This window comes from Phyllostomus hastatus, unplaced genomic scaffold (assembly GCF_019186645.2).
Source record: "Phyllostomus hastatus isolate PE091 unplaced genomic scaffold, TTU_PhHast_1.1 phas_contig_40, whole genome shotgun sequence".
Classification (NCBI taxonomy): Eukaryota; Metazoa; Chordata; class Mammalia; order Chiroptera; family Phyllostomidae; genus Phyllostomus; species Phyllostomus hastatus.
The window spans coordinates 94,159,657-94,173,324 of record NW_025333872.1 but is presented as its reverse complement, the minus strand read 5'-3'; the positions used below and the strand labels follow the sequence as shown (position 1 = coordinate 94,173,324).

Sequence of the window (13,668 nt, the reverse complement as noted above, 5' to 3'; positions counted from 1 at the left end):
GAAGTTGAGGAGCAGAACCGTCATGAAGAGGGAGAGAAAATGGGGACGGCAAGTAGAGACAATTCCGTGTGTGCGTGCATGGGTGTGCATGCCCGTGCATGTGCATGCCTGTGCGTGTGCGTGCGTGTGTAGAGGAGAGAAATGGGGAGGTTGTGGAGAGGACAATGAGGTCGAAAGCCCTCCCTAAGCTGGGGGCTAACCCCCAGCCTGCACACGGGCGGGGGGTGGACTCGATCCAGGGGAGGGAAAGGCTGCTCCTCGGCCGAAGTGGGTCAACACCCATGTGCGGGGGGAGGGTGGGGGGCGCTCACCCTGAACTCACACAGCCTGTCCCCGGCCAGGCCAACGGGAGAGAAGGGAGAGATGCAGGTGGGCGGGTAACTGTGGAAATTCTCTCCCGCTTGCTTCCACGCTCCCCCTGCAAGGAGAAGCAGCTCTACCAGCTATGAGAACAGGGGAGGGGAGGAAGGGGAGGGGGCGGGTGGGAGGGAAGGCGGGAAAGACTAGCTGTGGGGAAGGTGGGAGAGTGAGCTGAATGCAGAAGCATCTGAAGGGCCCGCCGGGACTCAGGGACCATGAAGTGACAGGATGAGACCGGACAGCGTGGTAGTGGGTGGCTTCCAGAAACCTCTAACTGTGGCCGTGCATGGTGAGCAGGACCACGCGAGGGCGGGAGGGTGCAAGGCCAGGTGAGGGGGCGAGCGGGGAGGAACGGCGTGGGGCAGGGGAGGGCTGGGCGGGGGAGTGGTTAAAGGGACCGCAGCCCCAGGAAGGGAGGGGGGGGGGCTGGAATGGGAGCACCGAGGGAGGGGCTGAGAAGACCGGGGTGGAGGATGGAAGCAGGGACCTGGGCACTGGTGGTGGCTGTGGAGTGAGCAGCTGAGCCTGGGCGGCAGACACACCCCCCCGGAGGAGGGGGGGTCAGGCAGCCCAAGGCCAAGGCTGTCAGAAGGCTCGCCAGGGCCACGGAAGGCACCGGCGAGGGTGGGGCTTGGCACTGCGGGGACTGACAGAGGAGGAGGAGGAAGGTCAAATCTCCAAGGCACCAGGCGAGTCTGAGGAAGGCGGTGGGTGCCCTGGTTCCTTGATACGTGTGGGCAAAGGCTGGACGCCTAACGCCGCCTGCCGGAGAGTCTGACCTTAGGCCCCCTTTCCGGCCCTGTTTCCCTGGTAACCTGGTACGAGTCGTCCACGTTATTAGACAACGTGGCTGACGATAAAAACAGACCCGACCGGTAGGGTGTGGACCGAGCAGAACCCCGCCACGCGAGGGAGCATGCCGGGGCGGGGGGGGGGGGGGGTCTCCGGACTGCACGTGGACTTTCGGGGCCGCCGTGAGGACGCCTCTGGAGCAGAATGCCCCCCCCCCACCCCACGCCCTGCCAGCAAGCCGTGGCCCCATCCTGGGTCCCAGAGGGGCGATGGCCATTTGGATGTTTAGAAGGACCTGGAAAGACCCCGCTGGGGGGTGCTGTGCACGAGAAGGAAGTTGAGTGCTGGTACGGGGGAGGGAAGGAGAGGGTCTGGGCAGGGTGCCGAGGGGCTCAGGGGACACACATCTCACCCCTGGGCCCGGTGGGCCAAGGGGAACGGGAAAGAATCAGCCCCCACGTGAGTGGCCTGCAGGGACGCCAGTGTCCTGCCTCGGAGCAGAGCCAGCTCGGCCGTGGATTCTGGTTCCCAGGACAGCGCTGTGGTCAGACGCCCCGAGGCGGGGGCGGCTGTCCCCGACTGAGGTGGCCCGCGCCCGCTTCCCAAGCCCCGGGGCCCACAGGCCGGGCTCCTGGCCGGCAGCCAGCCAGCCCACGTCACCAGTGACTCACACCACCCACACGTGCTTCTTCCTTGCACATTCTCTTTCTTTTCTTTCATCAAAGTTTCCGCAGGAACCCACTATAAGGAAATTCCAGCGGAGCCCAGCCCGAGGGTCAGAAAAACAAGTGGGTCAAGTGAACAGCACAGGCGGCCCGAGACTGAGGGGCCGTTTGTGGCTGCATTCTTGCACAGAATAGTAAACCGCCCTCTTGTATTTCAGGGTCTCGAGAGGCTAGAATCGTCCAGATCAAGGTCACTGTCTCCATCCTGTGCTCATTCTGAGCTCAGCTAAGGCCGGCTGGGGCCTGTTCCTTCCAGAGTTATATCAGTTGGGAGCTAAAGCAGCTCTTGAGAGAGACAATGGTTTTCCTGGGCGGACCGAGGCTGCTGGGGCGTTGCTAAGCACAGTGGAAATCAAAACAGCAGTCTGCAACAGAAGCTGCCGAGCCAAGACAAAAGCCAACGGGGCTGACACGTCAGCCTGCCTCCCTCCCTCCCCGAACTGTCCAGGCCGCACAGAAGCACCAGTAGGGAGGGGGTCCTCAAAAAGACCATTACCTAAGCAAGTGCACCACCCCCCACCCAGCTGCACGGCAGTGCACAACCCAGTCAGAGAAAATAAGGGGGGGAATGTATCCTCTCTTGCAGCCACAGCTGGAAAAACTTCTGCGGGGCACCCCCGCCCTGCGCCGAGGTCAGCAGCGGCTGAGGGTGCTGGGCTGAAGGAGCTGGCCAGTGGCTTGGACAACAAGGCTCGAGTGCAGAGCTGGACACGGGGGCTTTACAATCCCCCCTCCCTTAAAAAGAGGAAATCGAGGTCTTCATTCAGCACTGATACAGTGCTGAATGTGCTTCTGGCCAGGGACCAGGGACCAGGGTCCAGGGACGGGGACCCAAGCCTCCATCAGCAGTCCTCACAGCTCCGGGTGGGGCCGCTGTGGGGGATAAGAACAAAGCATAAAAACACCTCCCTCCTCAGATGTGCACATACTCTCTTCAGACCTGGGCAGCGGTGGCGGGGGCGTAGTGAGGACAGATCCTCGTGGGCAATGGGTCACGGCCTGGCCACAGACCCCACTCCTGGGCCCAGTCTCTTCCCACCCCACAAGGGACACCCTCTGGACCAAGGCCAGGAGTGTCCCCTCCTCCTGCGGCAAGCCCTTCGGTTCGCGCCCAGTGACTAACGAGGTCGGTCCAGGCCTGGGCTGGTGCTGGGGGTTCCACTCCAGCTTCTTCCCCGGTTTCTTCACCAACAGACCAGCCAGACCAGTCCCGGGCGCTTCCTCTCTCCTCTTCCTCACTCAGGTTCTCCCGCCAGCTGAACGCCCCGCCCAGCTCTGCTACAACCTCGCCTCCATGGGACCTCCCTCCCACGGAAGCCCTATTTCCATGCGTGTGCACTGCACGCACACGCACACCCCCCCCTTCAGAAGCCACGTGGTGTCACCCATGCATTATCTTCTTGTGCTACATGCACAGCAGGGGGGCAGCGGGGGGGGGGAGATCACCCCCTCACACTCCAGTTCCATCAGTCGGCAAGGCTTCCAGACGCCTGCCGCGCGCCCCCGACGTTGCTCTAGGCCCTGGGGAAGCAGCAGAGAGGCAGAAACAGGACCCGGAGAAGCAGCAGGAGGGGGGTGTGGTCACTGCTGGACGGTGGTCAGCCCTGCTCGGGGCGGCAGGTGGTGAGGGGCTCCAGGGGCCGGGCTGGCCCTGCATCAGGGAGAACAGGACGGGAGAGAGTGGAGACAGCAGGTCCCGGTTCCCCAAGGGAGGAGGGAAGGAGGTGGGGGGGGAGCGTCCAGAGTGGGTTTCTTAACATGAGATACAATGGTCTATGAGTGTACAACAGCCTGTGCGTGTATAACAGTCTGTGCATGCACAACAGCCTGTGCGTGTACAACAGCCTGTGTGTGTACAACAGTCTGTGGGTGAACAACAGTCTGTGTGTGTACAACAGTCTGCGTGAACAACAGACTGTGCGTGTAATGGCAGGAATGACCTAGGTTGGAAGGAAAGGGGGGAACTTCTTTCTTCTTTCAGGCCCTATGTATTTTGTCGTGTTTATTCCCAGAAACTGCTGTCCCTGGGGGCGGAGTCTTCTTTCCCATCACCGCCTCTCACTGACCAATGACAGCTTTTGGGAAACACCCATCAGGTCTCACCTATTGTGGCTGAAGAGCCGTCGGCTTATCAATTCGCTGAGTCGAATGGACAACCAAACACCTGTCGCCCAGCTCCATCAGCCCCCCACGTCCCCCCAGGCTCATGTCCCCCACCCGCCCTCGCTGCTGAGTGCGAGCATGTGTGTGTGTGTGTCTGTCTGTCCATCCATCCGTCTCCTGAAGTGTCAGACGTGGCCTCGCTGCACTCTGGCTACCCTGGGGCCTGTCTCCTGCGTTTTCTGAGTGTACACATCTTACCGCCTGCCCCCGAAAGGCTGGCAAGTGCTCAGGGTGGGGGGGAGACAGAAGCCGCAGAATGAGCGAGGACTCTCCCGGAGGGCCAGGGCCGGGGGTGGGGACCTAACCGCCGCCACACAGCTCTTCCTCTGAAGCTCCTCACCTTCCCCCGCGGGGTCACGCCTCAAGTCCTCCTCCCGGGTACGCGTTCTCTCTCGGGCAAAATCCTAACAGGCTCTCCGAAACCTCATTGTTCCATCAGCAAACTGAACCAGATCCCCAGAGGGGGACAGTGCTGCAGAAGCCGGGACACAGACCCCGAGACCCTGCGGGCCGGAGCCCCCCCTCTGCAGGCAGAGGTTTCTCAATGCCGTTTCTCCCTCCGAGTGCCTGGTTCCTATGCGGCAGAGGTACGAACGCCGGCTCTGAGGACGGACTGAACATTTTATCACGACCACACGTGTTAGAGAAAAGCCTTTACCGACTGACTGACTGTCTCCAGGGCAGTGTCCAGTGCACATGGGGGTTTGGGGAGAAGTGCCCTCTCTGGACAGATTGAGACCCACGGTCAGAGCCCGGAAAGCAGGGGCGGGGCTGGGAAGGGGAGTCTCTCTCTCTCTCGCTCTTGCTCTCTCTCTCTCTCTCTCTCTCACACACACACACACACACACACACACAGAGCTGGGTGGAGACCCCAGACCTGGCGCCCACCCCGGACCTTCCCCTGTGTCCCCACCACAGGCCCCCTGGGGTCTTTGGCATCTTCAACCTTTTCAACATCCTCATGAAAGTCATGCCTTGTCCCCCGTCAGTCATCAGCAAAATTTAGACAGATGATATAGGTAGACAGAGTTCTGATTAAAATCAACTTACTTACACTACCAGACAAAATCGCTCAGGCCTTACCCCAAAACACTGTTTTGTCGTCCGTCCGGGGGAAGTGGCCGGGAGCCCTTGGAAAGGAGAAACAGAAGGCTCCATCCGTCCACTTAGGAGACAAGAAATGTGAGCGTGGAATTCCAGCCCCGCAGCTGCATCGCTGGCCCTCCTGTGACCCTGGAAGGTGTGTCTGGCCTCTGCGCCTCCCTGGGGGTGCAGGGGCTCCCCTCCCTGTGGTCCGGTGAGGCGGCCAGCAGATACACAGCGGGGGGACTTCGGCAGGAGGGTGTGGCTCAGCGCGGCAGGTGGCGAGTTATTTCCAGCCCTCGTCTCCCACTACTCCTTCCTTTATCTGCACCAAAGGAGCCCATTTCTGGGGCAGGCTGGGGCACGACTGTCACTGCTCCACGGGGCCACAGCGCGGGTGACGGCGTTCTGCTCACTCCTCGCTGCCGGCAGGGGCCAGCTCCGCCCCGCCTGACCTCAGCTGCTAAATCCAGCAGCAGGAGCTGCAGGGAACCGTCTCCTCTGCTTCAAGGGACTTTTCCAGCACACGGTATCCGTCCCCCCTGGACAAGAGTCCTGGTGACGCCAAGTTCACGCAGCCACGGTCCGAGAGACAGGCTGCTGAGAAAAGACCGCATGCCCCCAGACACACCAGCTCTCCGCCCCGGCCCAGATTATTACAAAAAAAAAAAAAAGCTATGCAATATGATGAAAGGTAGTCAGGAATCGTCATGGATATTAACAGGAGTCGGCTAAATGAGCTACTGAACCAGGATCGTTTATGATAGCTTAATAAATACCGTACTTTGTGTTCCTAGTTTAAACGTACATGGTTATGGCTTTTTATTTATTTATTTATTTAGTGTTGGTTACAAGGAAGAAGCAGAGTGAAGGACAGACATTCTCATGCATTTTAACTGATTCACAAAGTATCCACTACAAAATGTAGAGAATCAGATATTCCTGGGTTAAGCTCAGACGAAGATCTGTGCCATCTCGGATTTTGTGTGCCAGATAATTTCTCCTAACATTCAACTTTCTGGCTAGTTTACAATCGTGTGTGTGTGTGTGTGTGTGTGTGTGCGCGCGCGCGCACGCATCTGTGACACTGTTTAAATTTTAGTAATTTCTCACTTTTCCTCTACAGTTGATGTGCCATGTTACAGTAGTTGCAGGTGTACAGACATTTATAGACCTTTCCAGGGGACCACCCGGAGACGTCGGACAACCCCCCACACACACACTATGCACAGTCCCTGGGGACCTCGTGCTCTGTTCCCTACGCGGAACTTGATTTCCCTGCGACTGTTCTATAACTGCCAATTTGCACTTCTTAATCCTTATCATTTTAACTAGGTGTATGAACTAGTGGTGAGTCTTAATTGCTTATGCTTAGTGTTTAAGCTTTTTTTTTTTTTAAGCCACAAGGAATCTCAGTAGAAAGAGTAGAAAGCCAATGCAGGTTATCCCTCATTTGTTTCCAGATTAGGAGCTGAGGCCTGGAAGGATTAACTGTGTTCCCCCAAGATTTAAACAACAACAACAACAACAACAACCCGTGAGCAGCCAGAGCCAGAGTCAGGTCCCGTCTCTGCTGCACGAGACATGGGAGCATAAGCAGCAGGAGGGTGTGGGGTGGTATCACTGCCTTCCAGGGTCAGAGGTGAGGACGGGGAAGTAGCTGTTTCTTCGTGGAGGTCACGACCACCGACCCCTGATCAGTCAACACACACTGAACACCAAAAGGCCGCGGCCCTCGAAGAGGCTCCGCTGAGGTCCGGAGCAGCCCGGTCCCGCCCTGGGTCTGAGCATCCGCTGCGACACCCTGCCGTCTCCCTGCCCCACACCCCACACCAGAACTCGTGTCCTGCTCCCTGACACCTCACACCATGTTAAAGGACACAGGAGAGTCCCCTGTCATTTCTTATCCCCCGTTTTGCCCTAGCTGTCACCTTAGATCTTGTCCCGGGGCAGAAGAGGCAGAAGAGGCAGAAGGTGAGGCCCAGCCCTCAGGGAGGGCGTGGTTTCATTGAAAACCCACAGGGAAGAGTCGGAGTCGGGGAGGAGAGCACAGCGACGGCCGGCCCAGGGCTGGACCAGGACCCCGGGTTCTGGGAGCTCTGGGAGGGCCGGCCGGCCACGCCCCAGCATCTGAGAGGGAGGAGGCAGCTCGAAGAGGCACAGAGGCAGGAATAGAATTAAGTGCCAGCTCCCAAGACATTACAGAAGCCTCTCCGGAGGAGTCCCACATCCTCGAGAAACTGCCTTCAATTTAAGTCTGGCATCCGCGCTGTGGAATAGCTGCTACGAACTGGGCCATGGGGAGGAGCTGCCAGGCCGGCCCCCCCGGGCTTGCAGTGAACCACCCCCCACCCCAAGTGGTTTCCGAGCCAGGCAGCTGCACAAGCACACGGTGACCCACCGGCTCCCCGTGCCAGGAGGGGGGCCGGCGCCTCCCCAGGACGTGGCCAAACTCACCTGCCTTCCCAGCCGGGGCACGGCACCAGGCCCATGGCAGGTGCCCAGCATCCACCTCGGGTACCGAGCACAGTAAATCCACCCACTGGGCAGAGGCGCCCCAGAACAAGCAAACGGGACCAGGAAGATGCATTCCTGCAGGCTGCGAACCAAAGTGTCGCAGGTTCGATTCCCAGGCAGGCCACATACCTGGGTTGCAGGTCACAGCCCCCAGCAACCGCACATTGATATTTCCTCTCTCTCTCTCTTTCTCCCTCCCTTCCCTCTCTAAAAATAAATAAATAAAATCTAAAAAAAAAAAGATGCATCTCTGTAGGGTGCCACACTCGGGGACTGCGCCCCACTCACACTCAAGATTTTTGGATGAGGCTAGTCTGTTCTATCTGCCTGACAGCCCTCACCTATATGTTGAGCTATTTTTAAGTTTTAGGTCAAGCTAACAAACAATGAAACAAAATATGCTCTATCCTCTCCGTGTGAGAAGTATACCCCCATGATGAACTAGAGCACCAGGCCCAGAATCCCGCCAGTGTGGGGAGCAGCCCCCACCCCACCCCAGTATCTTTCCACAGACCTCTGCTCTCTGGGCTCCACCCACCCTGGCAGTGGCCTCCTGCCCACACCTGAGAACACCCCAACTGGTGTGTGTCCAGTCCTTCCCACACCCAGGACCTTCACCACACCCCCACCCCAAGGCAGGGGGCCAGAGCGGACACTTCCTATGCAGGAGCCGGGGCCCTGGGCACCTGTGTCCTGGGGCATGGTCCAGATGGGGGGGGGCACAGACGGTAGGTGGACACGGCCCTCCACCCCACTGCTCATTCCAGTGAGAGAAGCGGACTGTCTCCCCTGAGCCCACCGATGTCACCCCCTGGGAGGGGACAGCCCACGCCCTTCCAGGCTGCGGTTTACTCTTCCCATGTGAGCACTTTGCTCCCAAAACTGTGTCTTGGCCAGAATCTCCGAATCAGTTCCCATTACCACCGCCCTGCTACTGGTCACATGGAAATCTGTCAAGCAAATGCTGAACTTGCACACACAAATGCAAGATGGTGGGGGAGGGGCCACTCGAAACAGCAATCTTGTTTGGCATGGAACCAACTAAATTTCAGGAGATCCATTTTTCATTAAAAAATATAGGCGTGGGTAAGAGCTATAGAATGTATTGATGATTGTGAAGTCTGAGTGACAGGTACCTGAGAATTCCCCTTTCCCTCCATTTTTGTGCACATTTTAACATTTTCACGATTAAAGGTTAAAGCCCCCCAAAGAACCCCAGCAGGATTTGAAACCACATTCCCACCAGTCAGTGACCAAACCCACAGGCAGAAGCCCACACGAACGCAGCCTGCATTTTTGTAAGCGCCATGCTGAACAAACCTCCGCAAGGAAGGATTCGAACCGGAGCCCCGGAGGCCACCAGGCCACTGTGGCTCAGGTGTCCCCAGTCAGGACCTGGAGCGCCCAGCTCGCCTGCCCGTGCTCCAGTCTTTACCTGGGAGAAATGACAACCGGTCACTCAAGTGACTCTCCCAGGCGGCCTTAAACAGGTCAAACTTCAAGCCTCTGACCCAATAAATCCGGGCCACAGAGCCTGGGAAAGGGACCAAGGCAACTGAGCAGAGGAAGCCGTGCGCAGCTCCCGTTCAAACAAAGCCCTAAACTCGGGCCTCTGTGCAAACACAGCGGCTGGGAAACCCCAGGCCCCGTGTTTGCAGAGAAACTTTCCCGCAGGAGCTCAGAGTGATTAATTCAGGGACACTCACTCTTCAGTGAAGCCTGCCAACCCTCCTTGCACCCTCCACCCCCACTGCCTGTTCAACAGCAAGCCAGGGTGGGCGGGGCTGCACCAGCTCACAAACGCAGGTGCCAACGTCCCCGGCCACCCCTCCTGGGGGCTGCTGGGAGGACATTGAACTTTGGAACACTGGCGCTGGTTCCGGAGGTGGGCAGCTCCCATGAACAGGCCATTCCCCTTCATCTGGCCCACACTAGGTCTAAAAGACAGACACTAGCACAGCAAGTACCTTTTGTCCCAGTGGGCACACAAGGACACTTCTGTACCCTCCCTGTGGGGTTGCAGGCCACAGGGAATGGTGGTGGCACCCTGTGGCTTTTCACCTACACCTCTGCTAGTTGGCCAGGGCACGGGGAAAACTCCAAAAACCTCTGAAATGGGTGCCAACGTGCAGCTCTTCTGCCTCTGGAACTCCTGTGCCCACTGGCCCATATTAAAGATAAATTCCCCAGCGAATTCTTTTAGGAGCAGAATTGGGAAGTTTCCTCCAATTCCGGCTGGCTGGCTGGCTGGCTAGCTGGCTGGATGACCTCGCACATTGGCACAGAAGGGCTGGGCCCAGCCACCCGCCAATCAAGGATCCTTTGTTTCTCCTGAACTCAGAGCCCAGTTCGAGCCCCTGGCCCGGTCCAGGCCTTGCCTGCAAACATGAAGCAATTCCAGGTGAGCCCTTGCACGGGAAAGCCTTTTCTTTTTTTTTTTCCTTTTAAAGATTTTATTTAATTATTTTTAGAGAGGGAAGGGAGGGACAGAGAGGGACAGAGAGAGAGAAACATCAATGTGCAGTTGCTGGGGGCCGTTGCCTGCTACCCAGGCATGTGCCCTGACTGGGAATCGAACCTGCGACACTTTGGTTCGCAGCCCACACTCAATCCACTGAGCTACGCCAGCCAGGGACAGGAAAGCCTTTTCAAGTCGGGGTCCTTAGGGGGTTCGATGAGGCTCCAAGAGCTGTGCTGACTAGGGGCTGGATGTCGTTCTGCCTCCCCCTCTCCCCTCCCCCCACCAGCTCTCCCGCTGCTGCTCCCGTGAAAGCAGCAGCACCGCTGTCTGCCACGGAGCTGGGCAGGACGTGGGACCCCTCACGGCCGGCCGGGAGCAGCCACCGCTCACACGGGAGGAGACCCTCCACTGAAGTCTCCCTGGCCTCTCGCTCCTCGCTGGGAAGACCCATCCCAGGGAACCACAGCCGGAGGGAAAAAGGAAACTGCCCCTAACCTTGACCCTCACAAAGAGAGTGACCACAGTCAGGATCCTGCCGCCAGCTCTGCGGGCAGCCACAGGTGTACTAGCCCACACCAAAGCAGAAACTGCTACCTTCCACGGGGGAAAAAGGACAGCATTCTTTACCTTGTCCAGGGAAGGCAAGCAACGAAGGGAGGCCTTTGGAACACAGACAGAGGTTTCCAGTGGAGAGCCATCCTGGCTGACCGGGCGCGTTTAGGGTCCTTTCAGAGTCTGAGATAACAGCTTTGCATTACCTGAGGCTCGTACAGCCCTTCTCACAACCAGCTATCCTACCAAATGCTACAGCTGCTTTTAAAAAGCAGTTGTACTTAATTCAGAAAAACGGACTTTAGCAATGAAGTGCTCGGCCCCAGGTCTACCGAAACCTGAGTGCTAGGTTAGGTGACAAACGGGGGTGGCACAGGGGCCCTTTCACTACTGTGCTGCCATCACCAATGTAACGTACGGGCGCTTCAGTCCCAGCCTAATCTCCCCGTTGAAAATACGCACGACGCTACGTCCCTAAACCACTTGTAAACCTTCACTTCTGAGAAGTCTCTTTCTCCCAGCGGCTTCCAAGGAACTGAAATGTGTCTGAATCTGGCTTAATGCGGTAATCCAGCTGAGGGGTAGCTTAATCCCTTTGATGAAGCCACGGTTTGGTACCATGACATTAATCTCTCCGCTCTGGCAAATGCAGTGTGAGGCAGACATCTGAAACGGAACGGACATTTCTGTGGTTTTCTCACAAGACCTTAGCAAATGACCAAACTTGGACGTCTCGGGACGTACTTGGACGTCTCGAGCCCAAGTTGGAATAACTTGACAATAAGTTAATCCACCATCTGCTGCCCACTTATGGTCCTCACAAAAACTGGAGACCTTTCGGAAACCGAGCGATGGAAAACAAGCCCATAACTGTAGGCTAATGAAAGTACTCGGGAAGCAGAACCAGAGGAGACGGTCTTTCTCAGACGTAGATACTAACGGAAGAACCAGTGCGTACAAGTGCGAACAAGAGCCTGGAGACATTTACAAAGTGTGGAAGTAGCCCTGGCTGGCGTAGCTCAGTAGATTGAGCTCGGGCTGCAAACCAAAGTGTCGCAGGTTCGATTCCCAGTCAGGGCACATGCCTGGGTTGCAGGCCATAACTCCCAGCAACCACACACCGATGTTTCTCTCTCTCTATCTCCCTCCCTTCCCTCTCTAAAAGTAAATAAATAAAATCTTTTTTTTTAAAGTGTGGAAGTGAGTGGGACCAGTGACCTCAGGGACCAGTGACCCCCCTCTGCTCAGCTACGAACAAGAGACTACGCAGCGGCATACTGGACACCAGCTGGAAGCCTATTCTCCAGTGGTCAAGTTTAAGGTTCTAACACCCGGACCCTGTTCCGCTCACTTTGGTGTCTGTCACCTAGGCCTTCATGGCGAACGTCAGCCACAACACACGGGACCAGGGGTCAGTGATTCCAGAACAGCCACACGGGAGTCAGGTAGGGATGTGCCACTTTGGGCAAGCAAATTTCTTTGCCTCTTCGGGCCTCAGTTTACTTATCTGTAATATGGGGGTGACAATGGCTCTTTTGTAGAATCATAAAAGGAGATTGCCTCTTGAGCCCTTGGCACAATGCCAGGCTAAAGACTTCCTGCAGCCCCATGTGAAACATACCGGCTGGGCTCTGACTCAAAAACACCCTCCCCGAAGGTGGAGTCGCCACAAAATGTATCCGCCTCCAAGGTCTGTACTTTGCAGCACTGAGGCCGCTCTGCCAAGTGTCTGTATGAGGCAAAGGCGCCGCCGGCAGGAAGAGGAAGACCCAATATGAGACGGCCCGATGCCATAAAGGAAGCCACTGAAACGAGTCTACCGCGGCCGAGCAGGTGGCTGAGGACGGGACACTGTGGGCATCACTCATTCGCGCCATCACCGGGAGTGGAAGCCGGCTCCACTCAGCGGCACCCAGTAACACACACAACGGGGGCATCGGCGGCTTCTCCGAGTCTGTGCTACGGGGATTCTGTCCTCACCCGCGCTGGGAGTGAGGCCAGCCAACACATACCAAAGGGCTTCATCAACAGGTGCAGAAGAACAAGAGCGCCAGGCACATGGGCCAGCTGGCTCCGCCATCAGCCCGCTCCGACCCTCAGGAATCCGTGCCGAGTCCCGGCGGAGCGCCGGGCATCGAAGGCCAGGGGCGGCTCTCCAAGAACGGAACCCCGCGGCCGGCGCGCGCTGGGCCCAGAGCAAGCGCTCTCCTGCGTCCCCTGGGTCACTTCATTCAAACAAGCCAGCCCCCAGCCCTGAAGCCGGGAGGTCTCCGCCCAGCCCGGGACTGGTCACCTCGGGGAAAGGAGGTACCCCGGTCTCTAAGTCTCAGCAAGGCAGAGAGCCCTGTTTCAGGGGTGTCCCTTCCGTGCCCCCCCCCACCGCACAGGAGACGCAGGGGCGCGGCCCCAGCCCCAAGCCCCGCGGCTAGGTCGCAGGCACTCACCGAGCGTGGCCACCGTGCCGGCTTCGAAGAGCAGGCAGTCCCCGCGGCCGCGCGCCTCCAGCAGGACGCTGCTGTCGCCCGCGGCCTCCAGCCGCCGGAGCAGCCGCAGCCCTTTGCTCAGAGCCATGGGCGCCCGGGCCGCGGCCGCCAGGCTTCCCGCGCCCGCAACTTCCAGGAGTTTCACTTTGTGCAGAGGCTGGGGCTGGGGCTGGCGCAGGCCCCTCCCGGGCGCCTCCGCGCCGCCTCTGCCTCCTCCTCCTCCTCCTCCTCCTCCTCCTCCGCCTGGCCGCCCGGGGCAGGTGAGGGCGCGCGCCACCTCCCGGCCCGCTCCGCCCGGGCGCCGCGCTCCCCCCAGCGGCGAGGCCCAGCCCGGGCGCGGCTCCGCGGGCTCGCAGGGAGGCTAGCCGTGGGCCCCGGCGTGGCAGGGAAGCCCTCCCGGCGGTGGGCCGCCGCCAGGGAGGAAGATGCCACACATTCCTGGCTGCGGAGGCGGCTGCTGTCCGCGGGGTGCCCGAATGATCTTGAAGTCCGCACGGACGCCGAGGCCTTATATGGGCAGCCCGGCCGGCGG

General features: G+C 58.6%; 1 protein-coding gene across 5 annotated transcripts in view; it reads right to left on the bottom strand.

Moving 5' to 3' along the window:
* The window catches only part of SYNJ2 (synaptojanin 2), a 79,691-nt gene extending 66,350 nt beyond the window's left edge, over positions 1-13,341 (bottom strand). For all 5 annotated transcript variants that reach the window (XM_045844105.1, XM_045844108.1, XM_045844106.1 and 2 more), the window contains exon 1: positions 13,098-13,341. In XM_045844105.1, coding sequence (XP_045700061.1) covers positions 13,098-13,224 — 127 coding nt within the window. In that variant the 5' untranslated portion in view covers positions 13,225-13,341. The remainder of the gene's footprint in view (positions 1-13,097) is intronic.
* Between the last annotated feature and the right edge of the window lie 327 nt (positions 13,342-13,668).